The sequence below is a fragment of the Triticum urartu genome, chromosome 6A (genome assembly GCF_056163025.1).
Source record: "Triticum urartu cultivar PI428250 chromosome 6A, HENAU_Tu73, whole genome shotgun sequence".
NCBI lineage: Eukaryota > Viridiplantae > Streptophyta > Magnoliopsida > Poales > Poaceae > Triticum > Triticum urartu.
This window is the reverse complement of record NC_141878.1, coordinates 47,655,121-47,679,111: the sequence shown is the minus strand read 5'-3', so window position 1 is coordinate 47,679,111 and position 23,991 is coordinate 47,655,121. Positions and strand designations below refer to the sequence as shown.

General features: G+C 44.8%; 4 protein-coding genes across 5 annotated transcripts; 2 read left to right on the top strand and 2 right to left on the bottom strand.

Annotated features, from left to right (window-relative positions):
- Nucleotides 1-3: 3 nt before the first annotated feature.
- Nucleotides 4-3,477, bottom strand: SAP18 (SIN3 associated polypeptide P18). Its single transcript, XM_048678225.2, has 7 exons — nt 3,318-3,477; nt 3,085-3,216; nt 2,889-2,921; nt 1,514-1,624; nt 1,201-1,296; nt 483-554; nt 4-395 (listed from the first exon to the last, which is right to left on the bottom strand). Exons 2-7 carry the CDS (start codon nt 3,190-3,192, stop codon nt 363-365), a joined length of 453 nt encoding a protein of 150 aa, XP_048534182.1. The 5' UTR covers nt 3,193-3,216; nt 3,318-3,477; the 3' UTR covers nt 4-362.
- A 1,543-nt stretch (nt 3,478-5,020) lies between these two features.
- Nucleotides 5,021-8,420, top strand: LOC125517312 (UTP:RNA uridylyltransferase 1). Its single transcript, XM_048682508.2, has 6 exons — nt 5,021-5,869; nt 5,972-6,334; nt 6,518-6,741; nt 6,839-6,902; nt 7,404-7,600; nt 7,721-8,420. Exons 1-6 carry the CDS (start codon nt 5,159-5,161, stop codon nt 7,932-7,934), a joined length of 1,773 nt encoding a protein of 590 aa, XP_048538465.1. The 5' UTR covers nt 5,021-5,158; the 3' UTR covers nt 7,935-8,420.
- Nucleotides 8,421-8,430: 10 nt separating this feature from the next.
- On the bottom strand, nt 8,431-16,349 carry LOC125517313 (protein DETOXIFICATION 46, chloroplastic). Its single transcript, XM_048682509.2, has 14 exons — nt 15,890-16,349; nt 15,448-15,542; nt 14,874-14,982; nt 14,395-14,450; nt 13,699-13,754; nt 12,079-12,217; nt 11,591-11,728; nt 11,444-11,512; nt 11,243-11,353; nt 10,322-10,450; nt 9,766-9,843; nt 9,466-9,537; nt 9,035-9,097; nt 8,431-8,940 (listed from the first exon to the last, which is right to left on the bottom strand). Exons 1-14 carry the CDS (start codon nt 16,269-16,271, stop codon nt 8,839-8,841), a joined length of 1,599 nt encoding a protein of 532 aa, XP_048538466.2. The 5' UTR covers nt 16,272-16,349; the 3' UTR covers nt 8,431-8,838.
- Nucleotides 16,350-19,646: 3,297 nt separating this feature from the next.
- Nucleotides 19,647-23,629, top strand: LOC125513073 (transcription termination factor MTERF8, chloroplastic). Of its 2 annotated transcripts, XM_048678123.2 has the most exons (4): nt 19,647-20,534; nt 20,604-22,212; nt 22,885-23,181; nt 23,259-23,629. In XM_048678123.2, the coding sequence occupies exons 1-2, from the start codon at nt 19,756-19,758 to the stop codon at nt 20,908-20,910; spliced, it is 1,086 nt and encodes a 361-aa protein (XP_048534080.2). In that variant the 5' UTR covers nt 19,647-19,755; the 3' UTR covers nt 20,911-22,212; nt 22,885-23,181; nt 23,259-23,629. The 2 variants fall into 2 exon arrangements, with proteins under 2 accessions (XP_048534080.2, XP_048534076.2); XM_048678119.2 differs by having other exon boundaries at nt 19,647-22,212.
- Nucleotides 23,630-23,991: the final 362 nt, after the last annotated feature.

The following is a 23,991-nucleotide window of genomic DNA, read 5'->3' as shown; positions in this document are numbered from 1 at the left end:
AACTTTGATTTAGCTAAATATCTCATCATTTATTCGGTAAATTCAGTCTCAAAAGTGCTGCGCCACACCTATGTTTACATATGTTCTGCTGGAAACATTAGTTCAAAGAGTACTCTCGTTCAGAGCGACAACCACAAAGAACAGGTACACAGGAAGCAATCACATCAGATGTCTCAAGCGTCAAGTCTCAAATACTAGTTCGAAAGTTGCCACTATTACAGACAGTTCTGGTTCCAGTTCCCTACCAGGCGACCACTAAGGAGAGCTTCATCCCTCGCCCGCACAGCTCAAGATAATAGCACAGCAGGAAAACTATTCTGCTTGGTGTGCAGCAGGCACACTATTTTGCAAGACGGCACGGCTCACATGATCGACACGCTCAAGTAATCACCTATCTGCAAACCAAGGTAGCATAATAAATAACAGTATGTCCCTACCAAGAAAAAAAGAATAGAATAACATAATGCAGCACTTGTGCATACCTGGAAGCCAAGATCCCCAAGAGATTTGGCATCATCCCCTCTTCCATGACCATATGAAAAGGTCGAACCCACCTTCACAATGTCCAACAAGATGAGTTATCACAGGTTGGAACTTCAACAGTTATGATGATGTATGAATGCAAGGGAACATATGTTGTACAATGGAATTTTGTGGATGTAACTGCCAGTTTAAGCACCATGCTGAATGGACTAATAAGCATCAATTTCGGTCTGGAACACTTTGTAATGGTCATATGGCCTAGGGTTATGTTGTTGCCCATTATTAGGAACGCATAGTTGAAACATAATTGCTTAACGGCGCAAGCTGCAAGTAGTAGCTCATCATGCTACTAACTAGGCCAAACCAGGAATAAGGAGACAGCACTAGAGACTTTTAATATCAAATGGAATTATACAAGATTATGAGCTCATAAACAGTAATGAGAACCAGAACTAATAGATAATGTATCCTGCTATTGATGTAACTCAGTTCCTGAAAGTAGAACTAATATCTCCTGCATTCATAAAGGAGTGAATGAGGTATCAGGAATTTAGGATTTAGGACAGGGTGCTGTGCATTTGTAAATTACGAATACTATTGAAGAAACAACTAATTCGCTAGCTTATCACCATTGGGTACCGTGATGTACGGAGCAACAATAAATTTGGTTGGCATTTGTAAATTGGTATTGAAGAAACAAATCAGTCAAGATCTTACCTGTTTGACAACAAAACGACCATTCTTATCCGGGTATACAAAAGCAAAAGATAACCTAGCGTTTCTTTTCCTTGCTGGAAGAGCAACCTCTTTGACCTGAAACATGATCAAAATTGTGCCGATTAGACCATCATCCAAGTACTTGGGATTACCATACTGTCACACACCCAGTGGTATTTTAAAACATAGAATGTGATTGACATGGAGGCTCAAGCACTAATTATAGATATCACACACACCCAGTGGTATTTTATGAAATTCCAATTTAAATTATATTGCCCAAAAATGTCAGATGTAAGATATGTAATATTACAAGATCAGTGAGCTCCCGGAGTGTGGCATCCTTCCACGTGTAAATCTGAACTTCATCTTTTGGCTCCTTCCCTCTCTCAGAAAATTCTTCATTTAGGTGATGGCCACCAACCTGGAAAAAAAATAACCAGGATCAGTTTTCTGTATTACTGTGTGTTTATTCACAAATCTGCAGTCTGCACTCTTAAGACATCGTGCAGAACTGTTACAGAAGATAAAAGTTGGAGAGTGTAAGGATCTCTATTGTCTATTTTCCAGATCACCCACAACAAAAAATTCTCAGATTTCTTAAGCACTACTCCCTCCGTTCCTAAATATTTGTCTTTTTAGAGATTTCGACTACCACATACGGATGTATATAGACATATTTTAGAGTGTAGATTTACTCATTTTGCTCCGTATGTAGTCACTTGTTGAAATCTCTAGAAAGACAAATATTTAGGAACGGAGGGAGTACATGCTTACTACCATTCTTCCTGGCAAGGATTAAGAATAGTCATAGCTGACTTGAAAACCAAAATGCAGAATCCAGTGCGTACATGAATAGCATCCATTTTCCTAAAAAATAACGTCCATTTTTTCAGCCAAAGATGGTGAACCCAACATTGGCAGCTAAGTACTTCCCCTTAAATTGAGCTCATAGTTCCAACAGCAATGAACATATGTGGTGTTTAAATTGTCAGGTTGGAAAATTGTATGACATGTAGCGACTTAGAATGCTCGAAAATAATGGAATTTGCGAACTGCATGTCTGTCAGCCATGATAAATAGTTTAGTGCTGAACTGCTGATGGCCTTCAGAAATTTTTTGTTAAGATTTAATAATTGCGACATCCAAAATGTGTGATTTATATGTTCAATCCTTAGAGTTTATTACGGATAAATGGGTCTAGCTATGTTTACACGCCTTTTGGCCCCTGATTAGCCAGGTTTCATGTTGAATTAAAACTGTATGCAAGGCCTATCAAACAAACCAACATTCTGATAAATAATTTTTGGGACCCTCCGCTGTATTACTGAGCCATGCTAGTTATTTGCCAAAACTACAGTTAAACACCTAATCAACTTCAAGTGCTGCTCAACTACAGGTGTCATGCGGTCGAACCGATCTACACGGCACCATCCAGGAACAGAACTTATACATCCTTAAAAACGCAACAACGTGAGCACAGTTGTAATGGACCGTGTTTTAGTACCCTCATTCAGACAGCACCATACGTTTCAGGTTACTTTGCTACCGACCACCCATGCACCAGAAGATCCAATCAGATATCGCACAAACCAGGCGAATTGAGGAAATCATAAGCCGCTCTCGACCCTAGGCGCGCTAAAAGGAACACGAAAGAGTGAAAAAGAAAAGGCATCACTATGCTTTACCTTGGTGAAAACCCGGAGCAGGAGAGGGCAGGTCTGCACAAGAAGAATTCAATCGATCAGTCCTCGCAATCCTCCAAATTCAAAACCTAGCGAGCCTAAGAACAGTGCTGCTGATCGGCATACTAGTAGTATATGTCCGCGCACTAGCTAGTATAACAAGTAAACTCGTTAGGGTTGCGGAGGAGGGCTGGCTGACCTTCTCGCGGTCGATGGGTTCGGGGCGGGGGCGCGCCATGGGAGGCGGGCCGCGGTGCATCGGCGGGCCCGGCCGCGGCCTCATCGACATCTCGCCCATGCCCGCCATCTCCCTCCTCGACTCTGACTGACTCTGCCGAGATCGATGCGACACGAACCAAGGAGACGCGTCAATCCACCAACCTTTTTCAAGCCAATAGAGCGAGAACGGGAAACCAAGGAAGCCGCGCTGACCTGCTCCGCTGCCGCTCGCCGTCCGCCGTCCGCCGCCGGATTCTTCACGGGGCGGTGGGTGTGGATGAAGGTTGGGGGGAAGAGTCCGCAGCGTGGATGTCTCTGGAAGAAACCCTAAGCTTTTGTGGTTTGCACCCTTGCTTTGACGGAAATTCTGGCCCAACCGCGAAATCGTTGTTTTATAAGGTGCTGTGCAGAAGTTATCACGATGGTACATCTAGACCGCTCGCTCAGGGGCCAACGGCTGAGGATCTCCTGAGGGTGACACAGTTTTCTATGGTTTGCACTCCTACACCCTGATTCATTAAGATTTCTAACACACATGTTAGGCCTCAGGGGGTTTTCCATGTGTCTTACATGCATCTTCTATGCTTTCGAAACTCTCAAAAAAATCTTGTAGAACACACAAAGAGCTTTACACATAAATCCAAGTGTGTTGATTTCTTATAAAGTTGTAAAATTCAAGAAGTTGTGTCATTTTCAATCGTGCATTTTATTACTTGTCTTATGAGAATTCTGCGCTCCAATGGAAGGGTTTCTTATGCATTTGGTAATGTTACTCTAGTGGAGGAGTACTTCTGTTACAAACTTTAGGTCCCCGTTGATTCAAAGGCACACGTGTCGCGTCATGTTCAGAATTAGATACGTTATATGATTATTCGCAAGAGGATATTAGTCACGAGAGGATGAGCGAGCCTACATCAGCAAATTATATATCGAGAAAGTGAAAGATTTCTAAAGGAACTTTACATTATCATGATAGAGAAGAAATTTTCCTATGTAGCCTCCTTGGACTGAAGATCGAGACCACCAAAACATGCATATGAATGTTATCCTACATGAAATTCCACAGGATTCTAAGTCCCACGTGAGGAAAATCTTTTGCTTTGCAGAGATAACCTCTCCCTTTTATCAATTTTAAAAATCACATGAAACATCCATAATTTTTTGAAGGACTTGAGCATTGATTTTCTTGCAATGAGAAAACCGTGACACACGGTTTATGCATTTTTCTCTATCTACTATGTGTTTCCAAGAGATGAAAAATGTTAATACTAATATATGTATGTATACAAACTTCTATATATGAGAAACTACATAGAGTGTCTTAATGCACAAAACATACTTCTTTAAAACCATATAACAAACGGGTTGTTGGGTGGCTAGCGAAGGCATTGTATCCACGGTCATGAGGGGCCAAACTCTAGGCGTAACAAAGTAACGCGTCTAGAAGGCAACCAAAGATCATGTGATATATATATATAGGCTGGGGTTTTCCCTCTCTTTCCTACTTTCTGTTTATGACTGCTATACAGTTGTATACAACTAAGCTTAAATCTTGAAGTGGCATGGGCCTTGCCTTCCACCCACCTAACTCTGCCCCTGCTTGACGCCACGTGTGCCTCATTAAGACGGATTTATATCATTACAACATCAAAAAGAGATTATTGTCACAAAAATGACTGAATCTATGTGAGATGTGTTGAAAGGATCGTCGACCTTCGGTCCCCGTATGAATGTGTGTTTGTGTGTGATGGTGTGCGTCTACATTGTACTCGGTGTTTCTTCGGGAAAAATATCTACATGCAAATTATTTTTACATTATGTTTTCGTTTAGTATATTATTTTTTGGTGGTGAAATATGGACATGCTTCTATTTCCATCGATAGAGAGGGAGTTGACCCGAAACCCGGCAACCCAACCAGAGTCACGCCACGCTGCGTCCAAGAGGCGCTCCCGCACTGACACACTCCACGACCGACCTCACGCCTTCCTCCCTCGCTCGCACGCTCTCGGGAATCGCGAACCACCACCCCAGCCGCCTCGCCGCGCCGCGCGCCATGGCCGGCGGCGACGCCAAGCCCCTCGCCGGCGGCGCCTTCCTCCGCTTCCTCCTCCCGGCCCCCAAGCCGGAGCCGACCCCTCCCGCCCGCCTCGCCCCGCCGCACTGCCTCGTCGCGCCCGCCCAGCCGGACCCGCCCCCCGGCGCCCTGCCCGACGAGCGCCTCTTCATCGTGGCCCCCACGCGCCCCGCCTGGCTCCCTCCGCAGCCGCAACCGCAGCCGCCGCCCCCTTTCTCAGTCCCTCCGGCGCGGCGCGTCCACCCGGCCGCCGGCGCCGCGCGCAATGCGGGCCGCTTCGCCGCCGGCCGGGGCGGCCAGGCGAGGCGGAGGGCCGGGGATTTCGCCGGGAACAGGGCCCGCGCGGGCCCCGATAGGAGGAAGGCGGGCGGGGGCCTCGCCGTGAAGGCGAACGGAGGCGAGGCCGGCGCCGGGGACAGGCGGGCGGCGGCGGCGGCGCGGAGGGAGAAGAGGGTGTGGGTTGCCGTGGAGAGGAAGGGCGCGAGTGGCGGCAGCGACGCCGACGACCCGGCGGCCGTGGGTGGGGGATACGCGGGCGGAGATGAGGCCGGGGGGAGCGTCGAAGGGGAAGAGCAGCTGGAACCGGACGACGGCGATGGCCGGCGTCTCGGGGAGGAATTGGAGGATTCTCTCCTCATCGCCGGCGATCAAGAGTGCCATGAAAGCGACGGCGGCCAGCAGTCAAGCGAGGTAGTGGAAACCCCCAAAAATCCTCCTCCTCTTCAAATGATCATGATTTGCCCCCCAAAACAATTTTTTTAGCTCAACTGGTCATGTTTCTTTGCTCTGCAGAACACCATGTCGCAGTCGAATCAATCACGGCGGCTGCAAATCAGAACAAACACAGGGTGGATGGAATGCCGCCATGACATCGGCACCTTCGCCCCCGGCTTGCTCTCCATCTACGAATCCCTCAAGCCGTCAGAGGATCACATGTCCAAGCAGAGCCGGCTCATCGACTCCCTAACAAAGTCAGTGAGCAAAGAATGGCCCAACGCCCAGCTGCATCTCTACGGATCATGCGCCAATTCCTTTGGAACTTCCCACAGCGACGTCGATGTCTGCCTCGAAATCGATATCGGCACCGGGAGCGAGGTGGAGCTTCTTCTGCGGCTGGCGGAGATCTTGCGCGGCGATAATTTCGACAGTGTGGAGGTAAGCAAGCCTTCACTATATGGAGCTTTGCAATTTGTACAATTCTGTTGTAAAATTCACTGTAAACTGAGGCTGTAAATTGAGGTTGTAAAAATTCACTGTAAATTGGGGCTGTGCATAATTGTTGTTGCAGAATTTGCTGTAAATTGGGGCTGTTGGTTTGATCCTCTATCATCCTCGCAGGCGATTACCAGTGCTAGAGTGCCCATTGTGAGGATGTTGGATGCAGGAAGTGGCTTCTCTTGTGACATTTGCATCAACAATCTACTTGCTGTCGCAAACACAAAGCTTCTCAAGGATTATGCCCAGATAGATGGTAGATTGCTTCAGCTGGCCTCCATTGTCAAGCACTGGGCCAAACTGAGGGGTGTCAATGAGACATACCGCGGAACCCTCTCCAGCTATGCGTGAGTTAAACGCTTATGATGGATTCATCTGAGATAATTATGTTTATATGAATTCTCAGAAGAATGGTTGACTCATTTGTTTTATGTAAAATTGCAGATATGTGCTCATGTGCATCAGTTTCTTACAGCTGAGAGAGCCCAAGATTCTCCCCTGTTTGCAGGTATGTGCCTTACTTCTGTTGCATCAACTTCTTCATAAATCATCTTATCTGGGCCAATGCAGAAACTACTGAACTTCCAAGTGCACTCTGTAAAATTTATTAATTTTTATAAATCCACCTTTTTTTCCTATTTATTTATTTACTTTTTAAAATAGTAATATTTTCTCTTTCTTTTATTTTATGGTAGAATTATGTGCTCTAGTCGTCATGGATTTGCCCCATTTGACACTCTGCATGCATATGATATGGATGATTGTATTTGGATGGCTCATCACCATCATTCAGTTATGGTTGGTCAATTTTCTTTTCTTCTTTTCATTTTTCTTAGTAGGTTATTTTGCCACATATTTCATCATTTTTCGTTTGCTGTATTTATAGTTACCAGGTAAGTCATAAGGAACATCAAAGTTCTTGTCCATGTTTCCAGCTTCATGATATGCATCGGTTTGGTCGATTTCATCCTGATGCAACTAATGCTACCTCATTTCCCCACATTTTCAGGCTCTGGAGCCCACTTATACCATGGTTGTTGATGACATTGAATGCGTTTATTTTGACGAAGTTCATCAGCTTCGTGATTTTGGTGCTGAAAACAAGGAGACCATTGCGGAGTTACTCTGGGCATTTTTCCACTACTGGGCATTCCAGCACGATTACAGGAAAGATGTCATCTCCATCCGCATGGGGAAGATAATCAGGTAATTAAAGACCAGCAATCTTCTTCCAAACAAAGAATTCAATATCGATCTAATTTCATCTAGCTTATAAGAGTTTAAACATTTTTTTCTCACCTGGTGTGATGTCGCAACGGCATGTAGCAAGAAGGAGAAGAACTGGACGACTCGCATCGGAAACGACCGCCATCTTATCTGCATCGAGGACCCTTTCGAGACTGGCCATGACTTGGGCCGCATAGTCGACAGGCAGACAATCAGGATCATCAGGGAGGAGTTTGAGAGAGCCGCTGTCATGCTGCAGCATGATGATGACCCTTGCTCAACCCTTTTCGAGCCCTACAATTATGAAAATTAAACATCGGAAACACCTGAAAATTCAGATAACATTTCTGCCAGGAAGGTGAAGGTACAGATGATGAACTGTTTGAACATTCTGGTAAACGGAATAAATGAATGAACTGGGTTGCATTGAAGAAAAGATGAAATTGGGTCAGGTGCATTCACCTGCCAGAAGATGGGCCGTGATTCGTCGCAGAGAAAACTGATTTGGTAGGACTATTCTCTGCTGGAAGATGAGCTGTGCCAGCTGCAGGCTGCAATGAGTTCACTGTGACCAGTACACACTCATGTTCTATGCTGTGGTCACCTGGAAAGAGCAATCTCAAACCTTCTTTATGGCATGCAACTGCATGGATTCACAATAGGGAAATTTGATGATCTCACTCTCCAGGATATTTTTAACGTCAATATTTTTTCATGTTGTGACAAAAAACTTGGACATCGTTGAACATTTTGTAATTCTGAAACAGACAATTCACAGTAGGTAAACTTAAGGATCTCACTTTCCAGGATAATTTCAACATCCATACTTTCTTCATTTCGTAACAAAAAACTTGGACATCGTTGACCATTTTGTAATTCTTAAGCAGACAAAATTCTTTACATGCTTGCGTAACTGCACTTTTACAGTCGCAAGTGTTGGACAATGTAACCTTCTCTGCAGCAGTAAAGCATGAGATGAAGGCGCCTAGGACAAAAAGATACTACAAGAGACCAAATTCTACCCTAGAGCCAAATTGACCTTCCTAGACCTGAAGACATTGAGCAGGTCTTGAACTTTGCTTCCAATCTTATCATGTGCAGCCAATGTAATCTCATGACCAACACATTACAACCGATGGTGGTTAGAAACAGACAATGCTGAATGATGTTTCCAGGGCTGCAAATATGCGTGTATTTGTTGTCGCCTCGTTTCAAACTCATGTGGCCTTCACTTTGACATGCTCAGGCTGGTTGAAATTTTCATTGTACAACATGCCCGTTGGAGAAACAAGCCGTTGTAGAGCGCTTCCAAACCGACTCTGAAATGGGAAAAATATTCAAAGAGACTAAATTAGGGCTATCATAAGATGTTACATTCTAAATATAACACATGATACATAGAAATGAACATACCCACTGGAAGAAGACAAGTACCCACCAGCATAGTGTCAAGCTACTAAATTTGTCACGGACAAGCTTTTAAGACAAAACAAGAAAAGAAAAGTCATCATTATCAGAAGAGTATTAACATAAGGCTTCTAAAAGAATAACCGAAAACAGAAGAACTATTCAAGGTGGCAGCTGAATTTTGGCTCTTTTACTTGCCGGGCAGTGAACTCATAGCTTTATCAACTAAGAGCATTCACAGTGTCCAGGGGTAGATACAGAGCAGATTGTGGTCCTATTTTGCCATGGTTCGGACCTCATATTCAAAAGTTCTGGATCCTTCTTTTTTTCAAGTTGGCATACCCTCTATCAATGTTATAATTATTTGAATAAGAAAAATAAAAACCAAAACCCCGATGAGGTCACACAGAAAAAGGAAACAAGGAAACGAGCATTACCAGTAGTAGAAAGGTTCCAATGCTGAAGCATGCACCCATTGATTGACTCAAATACCTGAGATCCCTTCCAGCCTGAGAACAGAAAGATAACCATCAGACATTTCATCGCATTATCCAGCCAATGTTAGGTTTTCAGCTGTTGATCTTATGAACTTAGCAGAATAGGCCCTTTGTTCTGTTAATTGTTACTGCAGTATCATAGCAAATCAAGATGGATACCGCATTAATTACTACACTGCTGATGATGGCCTAGTATCAGGTGGTATGCTAGGACCAGCCAAATGAAGTATACCAACTTACCAGCAATGTTCCTTCAAGGCTGTGTACTGAAGGTGTCACCAACAATGCAGTGAAATATGGAATCAGCACTTTGTGCATCTGTTAAAAGTAGTGCAGCTGAATTATTAGTTTCGCACACCAAACTCTGGTAGTCATGGAAATAAAGCATGAAAGCTTCTGCAGAGAAACCAAGTTATGCAAGGTGTCACGATAGGAGATTTCCACGATGACATGCAAGCCAGTTCTCCAAAGACAGCAAACAATTCCTAACTAGATCGATATGATGGAAGACAGCCTTCTAAAATGAACATCAGGATTAGCAATAAACTAGCAAGCAGATTCGTATATGCCATGGACCACGGTTAGATAGCCCTGTGGATCTGGGTGCAACCATGCCATGGAAGCCACAGCGAAGGGGCAGGGAAGGACAATATATGGTAAAGATAGCCTTCACAACAAGTTGTAGATACTAGGAAACAACATCTACATAGACAACTGGCATACTGATAGTTTCTGAGGAGCAATCTGTATCGAAAGTACTTCCAGAACATGCAAAAATTAAAGCAGTATATCAGACCTGTTGTACAACCAGTAGATCATTGGTAAACAGACTAGGAAAAAGCCACGGAACAATCGTTCCAACTGTCCCCACAGTCAGTCCAGCTATAGCTCCAATCATTACGAGGGACTTGAGTAGCATCCTTGCCTAGATTAGAGGTACCTTCAGTATCATTCAGAGTAATGAACATAATATTTATACGATTTGATGTAGAAACAACTATGGTAAAATGCAGCTCCACTACTTTAGTCAATCAAAGCACCATCGGTGCAGCACAGGTGGCTTCAAGCCTTCAAGTATGCATAGTGGTGCTGGGTCCACCAGCAGCTTTTGCTCTAATACAAGGAAAAGAAGGTAGGTGTATACCAATTAAACGTATGAAACCTGTTATGCAACATGTGCAGGTCAGAACTTCAATATTCAGTCAAGACGCCTAATGTCCTAAGAAATAATAATCTACCAAAACTATAACAGTATCAAGCTTCTGATGGATCCTATCGAAATAAGAATATCAGAAATCTTAGATAAACTCCTTTTTTTTTCATTTCTAGGCTTTCAAAATGTCTTGTCAATGGCATAAGTCACATTCAGCTCTGTTTTGACCAGATAAGTCTGGCCCCTCATAAAATTGGTAATTACTTGTTGGCTTATCTCAGCATCTTCATGCAAAATATTTCAAACAAAACTGAAAAAGGAAGCTCCTTGTGAAATTACTTTGTTGAACCGATGAAAAGATGTTTTGCATGTCAGTTGATACATTTAACCAAACAAAAGAAAAGTGTAAAAAAATACAAGTGCCCAAGCATACATGTTCATCAAACACAACTTTGCACAGATTCTTGGATACGTGCTGATATTCCTGCTAAAGTATCAACACGGGCACAACCGCACAAGTAAAATTATGATATTCAGAGGAAAATGAGCACTGTTGATAGGTACCTTCATCAAATTGCGGTTAGCTCCGTATATCATCTCCGGCATGAACGACTGTGCAGTTTGTGACAGGGGCTCACCCCAAACAGTGCACATGCATAAGATATTAACCATGACCTTCACGAGATAAAGTAAGCAATGTATGCTGTCACGTTTTTATCGACATGTCTTCATAGGGAAGCATTCCATAAGCTAAAAAGTATGAACCTGATGGCCTGCAAGAGTTATTGCTCCCATAGAAGTCGCGGAGTATGTAAGTAATGCATAAAATGCTACCTGAAGAAGATTGAAACAATTAGTTACAGTAAAGCCAAGGAAAGGACACAGATCATTAATAACCCAAAAGAATGATACCTTGGATGTCATTGTCACAAAAACAGGAGCTGCGATTTCGAATATCTGCAGAAGCTCTCTTGTCGATGGGATTGTGAATGAGAACGCTCGAAAACCTCTACTGTTTAGATTTTGCATCATCATAAAAGCTGCAACAATCTGAGCATGTGTCACAAGCTAGCTAGTTATACAAAAACATGTGAGCAGAGAACTCAAACCTGCAAATAAATTGGCAGTGTGAGCAACATCACGAAAAGCTAGAGGTGGAGGCTATTTGTGTAGCGCGATTACAAATCATGAAGAGTGGAGAGATGATGGGATTTCTGGAATGTAAAATACAACTAGCAACAGAAGAGCATGTGTTCCATCTGGACATGGTGTGGCGTGCATCAATAAGTAATGTACTTGTAGAAACATTAGTTAACCAGGTATTGTTGCTTAAGGGAAGGTGTGGAAACTTGATTTTCAGCAACGTGGAGACATGTGGAGGAGACTGGAAATATGCGCACCTGTGAAACCATAGTAGCCCAGGCGGCACCAGCAATTCCATAGCCACATACAGAGCAAAGAAATATATCACCGACGCCATTTATAACACTAGCTGCTGCCAATGCCTTCAGAGGACCCCAAGCATCTTTCATGCCTAGACTGAGTTACAGAAAAAAATGTAATATAATAAGAGAAGCATCCAATCAAGATACTGTAATACAACATCAAATATAAGACCTTGAATTGTTTACTGTTGCCTGTACTATTGTACTCAGACAAGTATTTCCGGACGGAGGAAGTAGCAATTAACGCAACCACATACTTAGAAATAGAAAAAAGTCCATTTTACTACCCTGAATAAAGTGGGTGGTTCACTTTACCCCCTGATCTATTTTTCGGCTTCTTCTACCCCCTAAACAAACCAAAACCGAACAAAACACCCCCCTGGCTGGTTTGTCTCCACCCGTTGCTGATGTGGCACTAGTCAACGACGGTTTTGACCTGGTGGGGCCCCCTTGTCAAGCCTCTCTCTCTCTCTCTCTCCGGTCGCCGCACCCCGTTCGATCTCGCCCCGCTCCTCCACGACGTCGACTCCGCCGCCATCCGCCCCGTCGCCGCTCCGGCCGCGCGCCTGCGCCGCCCCGCCTCCTCCCCGAGCTTGCGTCGTCGTCCCCGGCCGCCCCCGCGCGTTGCACGCCCCGGTCGCCGCACCCCGCTCGTCCTCACCTCGCCTCACTCCTCCGCGGCGTTGGCTCCACCGCCATCCACCCCGTCGCCGCTCCGGCCGCGCGCCTGCGCCGCCCCGCCTCCTCCCCGAGCTTGCGCCGCCGTCCCCGTCCGCGCCCCGCTCCGCTCCTCGCCGCTCTGCACTGGCCGTGCCCACGTCGCTGCGCCTGGCCTCGCCCGGCCTCCCCCGCTCGGCGCACTGTCTTTGCCCGCCCCGGCGCCGGCCAGGCCACTTGCCGGCTCCACGCGCACCGGCCGCCGCCGCTGTGGCCGGCTGCTACTGCAGCAGGGGGCCGCCCCTTTTTTTCTTCTGTTTCTTTGAATTTTTTTTAAAAAACTGACGAGTGGGACCCACCTGCAGGTCAAATACCACCTTTGACCGTGTCCACGTCACAATCCGGTCTGGGTAAACCACTTAGGGTGTTTTTTTGTCCAGTATGAGATTGTTTAGGGGGGTAAAGGAACCGAAAAATAGATCAGGGGGTAATGTGAACCACCCACTTTGTTCAGGGTAGTAAAATGGACACATTTGAGGCTTAAACCAAATGTCTACTAACATTCCAACATGTACAGTTCCACTAGTTCTTGTAGCTGCTAAGATAGATATAGTAATGCAGTGTCCCTAACGACATGAATTCAAATTAAAAAACATTCAAACAAGAGCTAGGATTCTACATGTAGAGAAACAGATTTCATAATTTTATTTCCTGAGTTGAGCTAACTTCAATTTTGTTACCCTAATGTTACATCCATAAAATTACTGGAAGAAACAATATTAGTGATAATTATATACTTTCACAATCTGTAGTTCAGCAAAACAAATGGTCAGAGGAAAAAGGCGCACAAGAAACAGAAATTCAAAGAAACAAGTATATCCAATGCAATAAAAGAACAGGAATGGGCACAGTTTGTACCTAGCACTTTGGGCAACTAAGCCAACGAGAACTGCAGGCCATGCAAAACCTCGAATCTGAAATTGAGTTTCTGTTATTTCTCATGAAACAATCAAATTCATTTTCATATCCTATAATAGAAGATGCTTGAACAGTAGAACAAGCATACAAAACAAGATTCCACAATAAGCCTTGAAGTCAGAACTATAAGTTTGTAACATCACTAACAACGCAAGGGAAATGGCCTATGCAAGCTGTCCAACCACATAATAATCAAATTAGTATAACAGAGACCAACTAGGTAAATGAAAAATTGAGTTGTATCTACGAGGTTATGATGATAAGCAATTTCAGAGTTAACTAAGCACACAGCATGTGATTCACAGTATCAATGATACACTATGACTGGTTTTTTGCACCTCTAGTTGAGTTCAAGTGAGCATGATTGTTTAAGTAACCTCCCTTCCTTTTCCCATGTTTCATAGTTTTTGTGCAAACCCGTTAGATTTTATTTCAGATACATCACGGCATTGATGTTTTCAGTCATGTCCATTTACCTTAGCAAATGTTTGGCTGGTTATACTCGAGTAAAGAAAGGGCAAAAAAATAAGTATCAGTTATACATCAGTGAAACATGACCTCCCTTCATTAGTCAACTAACAACGGAAAAATAGCCTAAAACGTGAAACTATTAAAACACGGTCAACATATACTGACCTGTGCATATGTATTAGCAGCAGAAATAATTTCATGATTTTTTGATCCAGTAAAGGCTGAAAAGAAATTTAAGAAATCACGAGTTAGGGTAAAATTAAGTAGAACACACCAAACAAGAATTTTCAATAAATGTAATGGGTAGAACCAAACATGACTCATCGTGCATGCAAAACACTAAACTGGTAGAACAAGTACAGGGGCATCTTCTTCATAAGTATGCGCCCTAATCAGGTAATGAAGTCGGAACAAGCCAAACAGTTGGATAAAAGCATTACATGACCCCAATTTTAAACAGCACTTGAAGCTTAACTGAGTCTAAGGTGAAGGCAAAAGTGACTTTTCAAGTGAGATGGCAGGGAATTACAGAATCTAATGACAAAAGTAGTCCTCCAGCACTTCGTTAGAAAATACAAAATATCCAACACTTCAAATAAGATGATAGTTTCAAGCCCATGGAACATTTTGTTTCAAAGACTTACCAGTCAATACTTGAACCCCAAAAATCTTAGTGAACAAAAACATTCCTATACCAAAAGTAAGAGCTATAAATAGCAGCGTAGACACTTGATGCTGTGCAAGTTCTTCATCCTGCATATAGTAGCTGTAACTGGATTAAATCACACATAGAGCAAGAAGGTATATATATGTGCCAAGTGGCTGCAAGAACGAGACTTTGCAAAGATTTATCCAGCTTACTTTTTCTTATCAAAATATTACCCAAAATGCAACGCGGGGCCATACTCTAGAGCTAAGTTGGTAATCCCTGTCCCACATTATTGCCAACGCATTAATAGTATATTTCCGTGCAACTCTGCAAATTAACAATCTAGCACAAGTTTTTTCCGAAAAAGGGTGGATTTATTTGCTCAAGATGGAGCATCAAGAGGATACATAACAGCTAACACAATGAGCACACACCCAGCCTCTGCATAGGTATGATGCACACAGCCAACACACACACACACACGAAAACACGCCGTCACTTGCAAAGTCATATAAGACCAAGGATATGTGTAGGCGAGGAAAAAAGAAAAAATTCCAAGCTGCACGCACCTTGTTAGCTAAGGAGGTGGCCACCATGTTGGAGGTTGCGACGGACAGGAACATGAATATGTAGCATAGGTAGTCACAGAACACGGTCCCGGGCCCTGAAATGAGAGCCATAATGAGCACATGTTACACTGAAGTGAGACAGTTTTCTACTACTAAAAAACAGTTAACTGAAACAACATGATGGGCCAATGCATCAAATTCATTGAGCGTGCCGCAGTTTATCAATCACAAGAAATCGGTTGAGATGACGAAGCAGTTTTGAGCAAATCCATTCAGTTCCATATCCCAATTTGTCAGAGTACTACTACACCATACTGGCAATTAGGATGCGTTTGGTAGGAAGAAGATAGTCTATGCGTCTGCACATTCAGTGCCCTCCCCCAAACCAATGCCGCGCAACACACCACATGCAGCCAAGAGCGGAGCGGAGGGAGCGTTTTACCTAGGGCGGCGAGCTGGAGGGAGGAGGTCTGGCCGATGACCATGGTGTCGATGAGGCTCATGAGCGGGCCGCAGATCCAGAGCCCGAGCGCGGGCCCCGCGAACACCACCACGTCCCGCACCTGCGCCCATATCCCCGCGCCGTCCGCCGCTATCGCCTCCACCCCCACCTCCCGCTCGCCCCCGTCGGCCGCGCCCGCCGCGGCGGCGCATCGGACGACGCGGACGGCCGCGTGCGGGGAGAGGCCGCGCCGGTGCGGGGCGAGGAGCCGGGCGGAGGGGAGCGGGGGCGCGGGCGGGAGCAGCCGCGCCCGCCGGAGGGAGGCCGGGGCGGGCAACGGGAGCGCGGCCCCGGCGGTGAGGAGGCGGAGGTGGGCGGACATGGCCGACGACGATGCCGAGCGTGCACTGCGCGCGCGGCGGAGTGGGACAAGTCTGTCTGTACTCTGTAGTGGACGGATGGAGAGGGATCGTGTGGACCGGACCGCTACGCGGCCGACGGAGGCCGTTGCTGTACCTGTCATCGCTGCCGCACCGTACGCCTCGTAGTATACAAGTGCAACAATATAAAAATTACATTTAGATCCATAGACTATAGTGCCGACTATAAAAACTGAAGCGGATTGAAGGCGCACCGCCCCGTCATTGCCTCTCCCTTGTCGGAGCCCGACAAAACTTGATGTGATAGACGGACGAGAAGTCCTTATGTTAAGGCCATATAAAACCAACACAACAGAGTAGCAAACGTCGCTGGTGAACACAATGTGAGAAAGATGTAGAGTTCCATGATGGATCGAGTGATATTGATTTGACATCGTGAATATTAATATGTGCTTTCCTTTGATAAACTTTGTCAAACTTTGAATAATTTAACTTATGACAAAACTTAGATACAAAGTAAAAACAGAGAAAATACCCTTTTACGGAGTAAAAAATAGAGAGAATATTATTTTTTTGGTAAAAACAGAAAGAATATCACCTCTCCTTGGAAAAAAATCCGATTCATTGTACACGTGCAACACTTATATATCGATACTCTTCATAGAATGTAGACAGTAGATACAGTTTTCATCCATGGTGCGCATCGAGTGTGACGCTTCATCCTCATCCTGCTGATGGTCATTTTTTCAATAGGGAAAGGTGCATGAAGCTCTAAATTTCCATTTAGCCCAGTAACATCTTACATCATGAAGTGCATAGCTCTAAATATTGAAATTGGAGAGAGAAATTATAGGGTAAGACAGGTTGTGAAGCACTCTGACATGGTTGCACAAGAGGGATTCATAGCCTATTTGCAAAGAGGCAACATAGATCAATATGCATGTATAAATAAATATATGGGGAATCAATGTTTTCCTAAAACAATGTCACTATTATACACTAGTTGAATGCCCGCATGTTGCCACAGAATAAAAAGTAATTCATTTAAAAAAAATTGTGCATGAACAACTGACATAGCCTACCCTCTCGTCATCCGCCCCACATACCATATTGTCTCTTCTACTTCAACCACCATGAGGTTTTCAATCACCCTTGTGTCCACTGCTCTTTCTCCCATGTATTTCCTATCAACAACGTGGAGGGCCAAATGTCCTACTCGTGGCAATGTATTCTTAGATGTTAGAGCTGCTAAAAGTAGGAGTGGTATGGAGGATTGGTTTTGGAGACAGTGTGAGAATTTGGGAAGACCCTCGGATTCCACAGGGCGATACTAGTAGACTTCATACTTTGTTGAGGTAGTGTGATTTGGCTTTTATTTGATCATGTTAATTCGGATTCCTATGTTTTTTCAATTACTGTGAACCAAACACCCAACTGATAGAATTCTTGTGTTAACCATTCCTCAGTTTTGCGTGTGCATTCCTATCATATTTCTATGTTTTCGTATTATTGAGTTTTTAAAAATCTTGCAGACCAAATAAGGCCTAAATTAAGGTCGCATGCTACTTTTGGGGATTGGCCACTAGAAAGGTTAATAGCAGAAGAATTTAATTTTGCCCGATGAAAGTTCAATATGACCGATTGAATTTTTGTGGCAGACCATAAAAATAAATTTACCACATAACTAATGACAATGTAAAATCTACCGCATTCTTCTATGCCTAGAGTTTAAGATAAAAGGGGTCAATTGAATTTTCTTCTTCTTCTTTCAGTTAGTCACCCCTACATCCCTATCGATCCACCCGTCTTCGCCGCCCAAACGCATCCACACTGACGGTTGGGGTCACTAACTCATCACCTATCATGTCCGAGTCGTCTCCTCCACCGAGCCGATCATACCTCTAAATCCCCACCTCTCATTCTGTGTCATATGATATACTCAATACTACACTCAATTATGGGTGTATTCTACAAATTGGTGGGTGCTATCACTGTGAGCATTGGATGAAAAATATAACTAACGGCCTTGGTGCCTTGGGAGCATGGCATCATGTGAATCCAAGGAGCAGCAGATATATCCTTGCAATGACAAGGCCTTTCACGCTATATGGAAATAGAAAAATAAGAACCTCGACAGAACCAAATCGACCCAAGAATCTTCTTAAAAAAAGGAGAAACCATCAAATCGGAGTTACAACTCCAAAGACATATAATGTGACAATTAATTAGCATGGCTAACTACCATGAAAAAAATGTAGATCTTACTCAAAACATATACACCACACGTATTTATAATGGACTATAATTTTTTAGTTCAAAATTTATCCATTTGTTGAGAATCAACTTGCTAGGAATAATTGCCTTTGTGTACATCCCTTTTTATTTCATCATATTAATTTTACGACATTGTGGATCACGAAGACACAAACATATAGGTTTAATTATTAATTACTTTGTTAAAAAATCTAATTCTAATACTCGGTATACAAATATATCTACCACCACAATATCCAATATTGACTATATTACTCCATATACAATTTGTATGACCACAAATACCTACATAACACCACTCCTAATACTCAATATACAAATATATCTACCATAGCGGCACAGAACATCGACACCTTGTACGGCCGAGGAAACACACTCCATCTCCACCTCCTACATCCTAGCCTCTATCACCAGCACGCCAAGGCCGCCGACATTGGAAGCATGAGCTGATCACACAACTCTAGGTGGACAGGGACCCTGCTCGACACTAAATGGATCCAATTCCAGTCAATATCGCCACCAACAATTCCCGCGCCGCAGCCTCCCGCCTGCTGCTCGCGCAATGTCATCTGGTCGAACACCGCTACCCCTCTTCACAGCCCAACCGTGCCGCCTCCCACATCAACGTCTTCTGGAGGACCATCGTGCACCACCCATTCATTTTCTAGCTCCCAATCACGCTCCACTGCTTCGTGCTCTTCTCGTCGTGCACCGCCACACTAGAGGACTCCCCACACCGCCCACTTGACGCCACTCCCTCTGCCCGAGGGAGGCCCATCGGACCGCGTCGAACCCACGGCCGTCATCTTTGACGGGCCGGGTGCCACCACCGCCGTTGGTATCACCGTCGACGCCGCCCTAGGAGCACGGGAGGAGGGTCTTGAGTGGCTAGGGTTGCCCCTCCGACGCCGCTCATGCAAGCGGCTCGCGGTGGAGATGGGAAAAGGGGTGACTGACTTTTGATTTTCAGTCGGTCAATCCGAATTAAAATTATGAATGTATTTTCACATTTGGAATCTATATACGTATTTTTTATGGTGTATGACGTGGCATGTGAGACTGACGGGTGGGAGCCCACTTGGGTCTGGGTTGGGTCGAACCAGATCAGAGATCAGACCACACCCACGCAAACCACTCCACCACCGGCCATCGCGCTTTTCCCATTCCCTCGCCGCCGCCGCCGCCGCCAATCTCCTTCTCCGCGGCGCCGCCATGCTCCGGCTCAGGTGCTGCCTCCTCACCCAGCTCCTCTCGTCTCCCTCCGCATCTCCCGCCTCCCAGCTCCGCCGCCTCATATCCACCGCCGCGCCCGCCATCTTCCCGAACCCTAGCTTCGACGTGGAGGGGTACCTCGTCTCCACCTGCGGCCTCACCCGAGCACAGGCCCTCAAGGCCTCGGCCAAGCTCTCCCACCTCAAGTCCCCTTCCAAGCCCGACGCCGTGCTCGCCTTCCTCGCCGGCCTCGGCCTCTCCGGCGCCGACGTCGCCGCCCTCGTCGCCAAGGACCCGCTGTTCCTCTGCGCCAGAGTGGAGAAAACCCTGGCCCCCGTCGTCGCTGGGCTCACCGGCCTCGGCCTGTCACGTTCTGACATCGCGCGCCTCGTCTCGCTCTCCCGTGACAAATTCCGATGTAGATCCATCGTCTCCTATCTACAATACCACCTGCACCTCTTCGGCTCCTTTGAGAACCTCCTCCCTGCTCTCAGGCGCGGCTTATGCCTTGTTTCGGCCGACCTCGAGACAGTGGTCAAGCCCAATGTTGCGTTCCTTAAAGAGTGCGGGCTAGGTGATTGCGACATTGCCAAGTTGTGTATCGGTCAACCATGGCTGCTTGCCTCAAGCTTAGAGTGCGTCCGGGCAGTGGCGGCACGCGCCGAAGGTATTGGTGTGCCCTGTGGCTCTGCGATGTTCAGGCACGCGTTGTGGGCTGTTGCACGCCTCAGCAAGGAGAAGATCGCCGCCAAAGTGGAGCACTTGAAGAAGATGCTCAGGTGGTCAGATGCTGAGGTGCGCATTGCTTTGTCCAAGTCTCCAGGGATGCTGAGTTTTTCTAGTGACAGGCTGCAGGGCATCTCAGAGTTCCTCATCTCCAAGGCAGGGCTGGAACCAGCATACATTGCTCATCGGCCCGCCATGCTCAATTATAGCCTGGAGGGCCGGATCAAACCCCGGCACTACGTTGTAAAGTATCTCAAGGAAAATGGATTTCTAGATCATGATCGGGACTATTATAATACGCTCTGTATCAGCGAAAAGGTATTCATGGAGAGGTTCATATGTCCTCACAAGGAAGCTGCACCCCACCTCGCTGAAGACTATGCCGATGCTTGTAGAGGGGAAGTGCCTTTCAGTTTCAGATTTACATAAACCAAGAACGGGCTATGAGTATTGGTAACTGTGTATGGCGCAACAGAGTTTTACACTCTGTGCAGTGAGCTAGTAATTTCTGTTTCGGTGTTCTTTGCCTAATTGGATCTTGGCTGTCTGCTCTATTATGTCTGGTACATGTCAATTTAGTGTCGCTATTTCCATATGAAACTGGTAATTTGATTGTGACTTCTTTGTATGTCCATCACACCATTCCAGTAGAGAAGCATCGCACTACGGTTAACATGTCCATCCTCATATCATATTGACACACGTAATAGAAGCAAGAGTGTGTGAGATCAGGGTATTTCTACAAATGGTTTCAAATATCAGTGATAGAGTATGTCTGGATACTCTATCGTTATGTTCTCAACGACCATTGCAGTTTTCAGTGCAATCCTTAACTACCTTTCCATGAAAAATGTTCTCATTTTGGTCATTATTAATTGAAGTCTCAAAATTTCCCTTTGGATGGCGGAAACAATTGTGGAATTGTTGATGGCCACAATGTGTAGATCACTGCCGAGGATGCAGTTTTGAACTAGTTTGTTGGTTCCTTCCTCTTAGTTCTTCTAAGGTGGTAGTCTTCGTTTTCCTGCAGTTGCTCTGTTTATAAGATATTGACTGTACAAGAAAGCATGTCATTGTTTACTAGTAGTGGTTTGTATCAGCTTTTTTTCCCCCGCTCTATGTTTTTGGATGGCCTATTGGCTTATACTTTTTCTAGGGACATCTGATCTCAAAATTGAATAATGTTGTTCGCGTTCTGAAAATACTTGGCAGTTTTACGGCTACTTCAGAATTTTTATCACCTTTTGAAAGCCTTATATTACTTAAGCTTTATCAAGCACAAGAAGATAGGCCATGTTGTTTCCTTCACAATATTACTTATAATGTTAGATGTATTATATATCTGGATGACTGTTAGGACTGTAGTTCGAGAGCCACTGGGTCCATTTTATGCCACACAAGTAAAACCCAGTGTATCCACACACACAGTGTAACATGAACTCTTGGAGTTATCAGGTTGCCGTTGCAGTTAACACTAGTTATTTTTCCCTCTTTATTTGCTTCAAGGATTACTGATGGTAGTGCACTTATTTACTTCCTGGTCCTCTTGTTGGTGGAAGTACTGCATCAAAGAATGTAAACAAATGGCTCGATGAGATGATTACATGGTATGAATCTTCCACCAGTATTCCGAGAGGTGGTCCTTGCAAGTTGCTTATCTCCTTGTTGAAGATACCGTGTCAGCAAAATGGGAAACCATGCACACCATTTGGGTCAGACCCATCACAGGAGGTACTTTGTTTCATGCTTTATGTTGTTGCGGCCATAGTTGTAGTTATATTACCGTTCAATTGTGTGCTTTCTCCCCTTCGCTATAATTATTCGTTCGAAATTTTCATCAGAAGGAAGATGCCCATAATGCTTGTTCTACTTTAATCCACCCTTGTGTTGTGATGATGTCATATAGTACAAGCAAACTAATACTTTTGATACGATTACCATTTCTGAACGGTTATGACGGACGCATTAGACTTGTTTTTTTTAATAATTATTATGTTCGGTATTATTGCCTGGACATATATCATAGGTTATGATTCTACATTTCCCCTCCGTTGATCTGTACTGGTTTCTGAACTGAACTATTACGTGCAACTACCGGCTACTGGTTTCAACCTGTTTCAGGTCCTCATTTAGGCTACAATTTAAAGTGGTTCCTTTCAAGGATTCAGAAGATTACTGAGTTGGCTTATACCCAGTGCCAGTAGTATCTCAAATTATAGATTGGTATTATGAGGTAGCTGAATGTCTAACTCGTCTTCTGGCAATATGAGACGGTGGAACCTTGCAAAACTTACCTTTTCTTCTTTCGTTGAGTAACATAAATTAGACCTGCCATTTTCGTATTATTTTGACTATTTCGGTAACCTTTGCACATCTGACTCTCGTTTGAATTCTTGGTAATAGGATACTGACGGTCCAGAGATGGCAGTAGCTAAGCTGTTTTCATCTTGTAAGAGAAGTGGCGCTCATATTGGGGGGATTTTGAATCCAATGTTCGTTTCGGGGAAAATACCCCCTCTTGAAGTCAGATGCAGGTTCTTCTTATATTCTGTGTCATTGCCATAGCTAACCAAGTGCCCCCCATCCCCGGTACTAGTTGTGGGTTTTGTCTGAAATGAAGATAATGTATCTCATGGTCATGGGGCAGCAGTAGCATGCTGGTTTATCATCTCCATGAGCTATAGAGCAAGCGGTCCATGGGTATGTATATTTGTTCAGTGTGCTTACTCAAAAGTTTTCAATTTGCTGAATGTGGATGTCAGCTTCCTTTCTATTAGGAGAAGATGATCTGAAACTGGATGCCGACGCATGGCGCCTAAAACGAGGCAGAGGATCAGCTTCAGTCCAGGGCACACTGCAGGCGCATATTGCAGTCAGCCGGCTAGACTCCCAAAGTTTTTGATTATGATTTGCTTGCGGATTATTGAGAGCTACGTGCCATGAGATCGCGGTTGTTTAGAAGAGAGCAGTTTTTTTTTTTTTTTTTTGCGGGTGAAGATGGCACCCAATATATGTTCGGTTAATTTATTTTAGATGGGAGTGTGTTGGCCGTTGGATGAACAAATTCTTGCGTGGTCTGTGACGGGCTCCACTTTTCCGTTGCCCCCATGATACATACAACAGCTTGCCGCTGCCTGGTGCTGTAAAACTCTCTTATTTTACTCACTGCAATTGGGTACATTTCATCAGAAAACAGAGGTCGGCGGTACATGCTCCTGCTGCGGGATGGGTCGGGATGGTCCTAAGGAATCCGGATGGAAGCCTGATCTTTGCTGGTTATCGACACATCTTCTTTTGCAACGATGCCCTCGAAGTGGAACTACATGCAATTAGGGAGGGTCTAGCGCTAGCTTGACTTTCCTGTGGTAATTCAATCGGCTTATGGTCATTTAGTCACGGAGATTAAGCACCTCTTAGCTGGTAGAGAGTTTTTGGCTTATGGTCATTTAGTCACGGAGATTAAGCACCTCTTAGCTGGTAGAGAGTTTTTCCTATGAAAATTTCTAGAGA

Excerpts from the sequence above, each read along its gene's own strand:
- LOC125517312 (XM_048682508.2), top strand. The coding sequence starts at position 5,159 with ATGGCCGGCGGCGACGCCAAGCCCCTCGCCGGCGGCGCCTTCCTCCGC. Across the intron at positions 6,903-7,403 it reads AGATTCTCCCCTGTTTGCAG|GCTCTGGAGCCCACTTATAC; the intron begins GTATGTGCCTTA and ends CCACATTTTCAG. Across the intron at positions 7,601-7,720 it reads CGCATGGGGAAGATAATCAG|CAAGAAGGAGAAGAACTGGA; the intron begins GTAATTAAAGAC and ends AACGGCATGTAG.
- LOC125517313 (XM_048682509.2), bottom strand. The coding sequence starts at position 16,271 with ATGTCCGCCCACCTCCGCCTCCTCACCGCCGGGGCCGCGCTCCCGTTG. Across the intron at positions 11,354-11,443 it reads TAACTCTTGCAGGCCATCAG|GTCATGGTTAATATCTTATG; the intron begins GTTCATACTTTT and ends TATCTCGTGAAG. Across the intron at positions 9,844-10,321 it reads ATCTACTGGTTGTACAACAG|ATGCACAAAGTGCTGATTCC; the intron begins GTCTGATATACT and ends TACTTTTAACAG.
- SAP18 (XM_048678225.2), bottom strand. The coding sequence starts at position 3,192 with ATGGCGGGCATGGGCGAGATGTCGATGAGGCCGCGGCCGGGCCCGCCG. Across the intron at positions 1,625-2,888 it reads TGCTCCGGGTTTTCACCAAG|GTTGGTGGCCATCACCTAAA; the intron begins GTAAAGCATAGT and ends TTTTTTTTCCAG. Across the intron at positions 1,297-1,513 it reads TCCGGGAGCTCACTGATCTT|GTCAAAGAGGTTGCTCTTCC; the intron begins GTAATATTACAT and ends ATCATGTTTCAG.
- LOC125513073 (XM_048678119.2), top strand. The coding sequence starts at position 19,756 with ATGCTCCGGCTCAGGTGCTGCCTCCTCACCCAGCTCCTCTCGTCTCCC.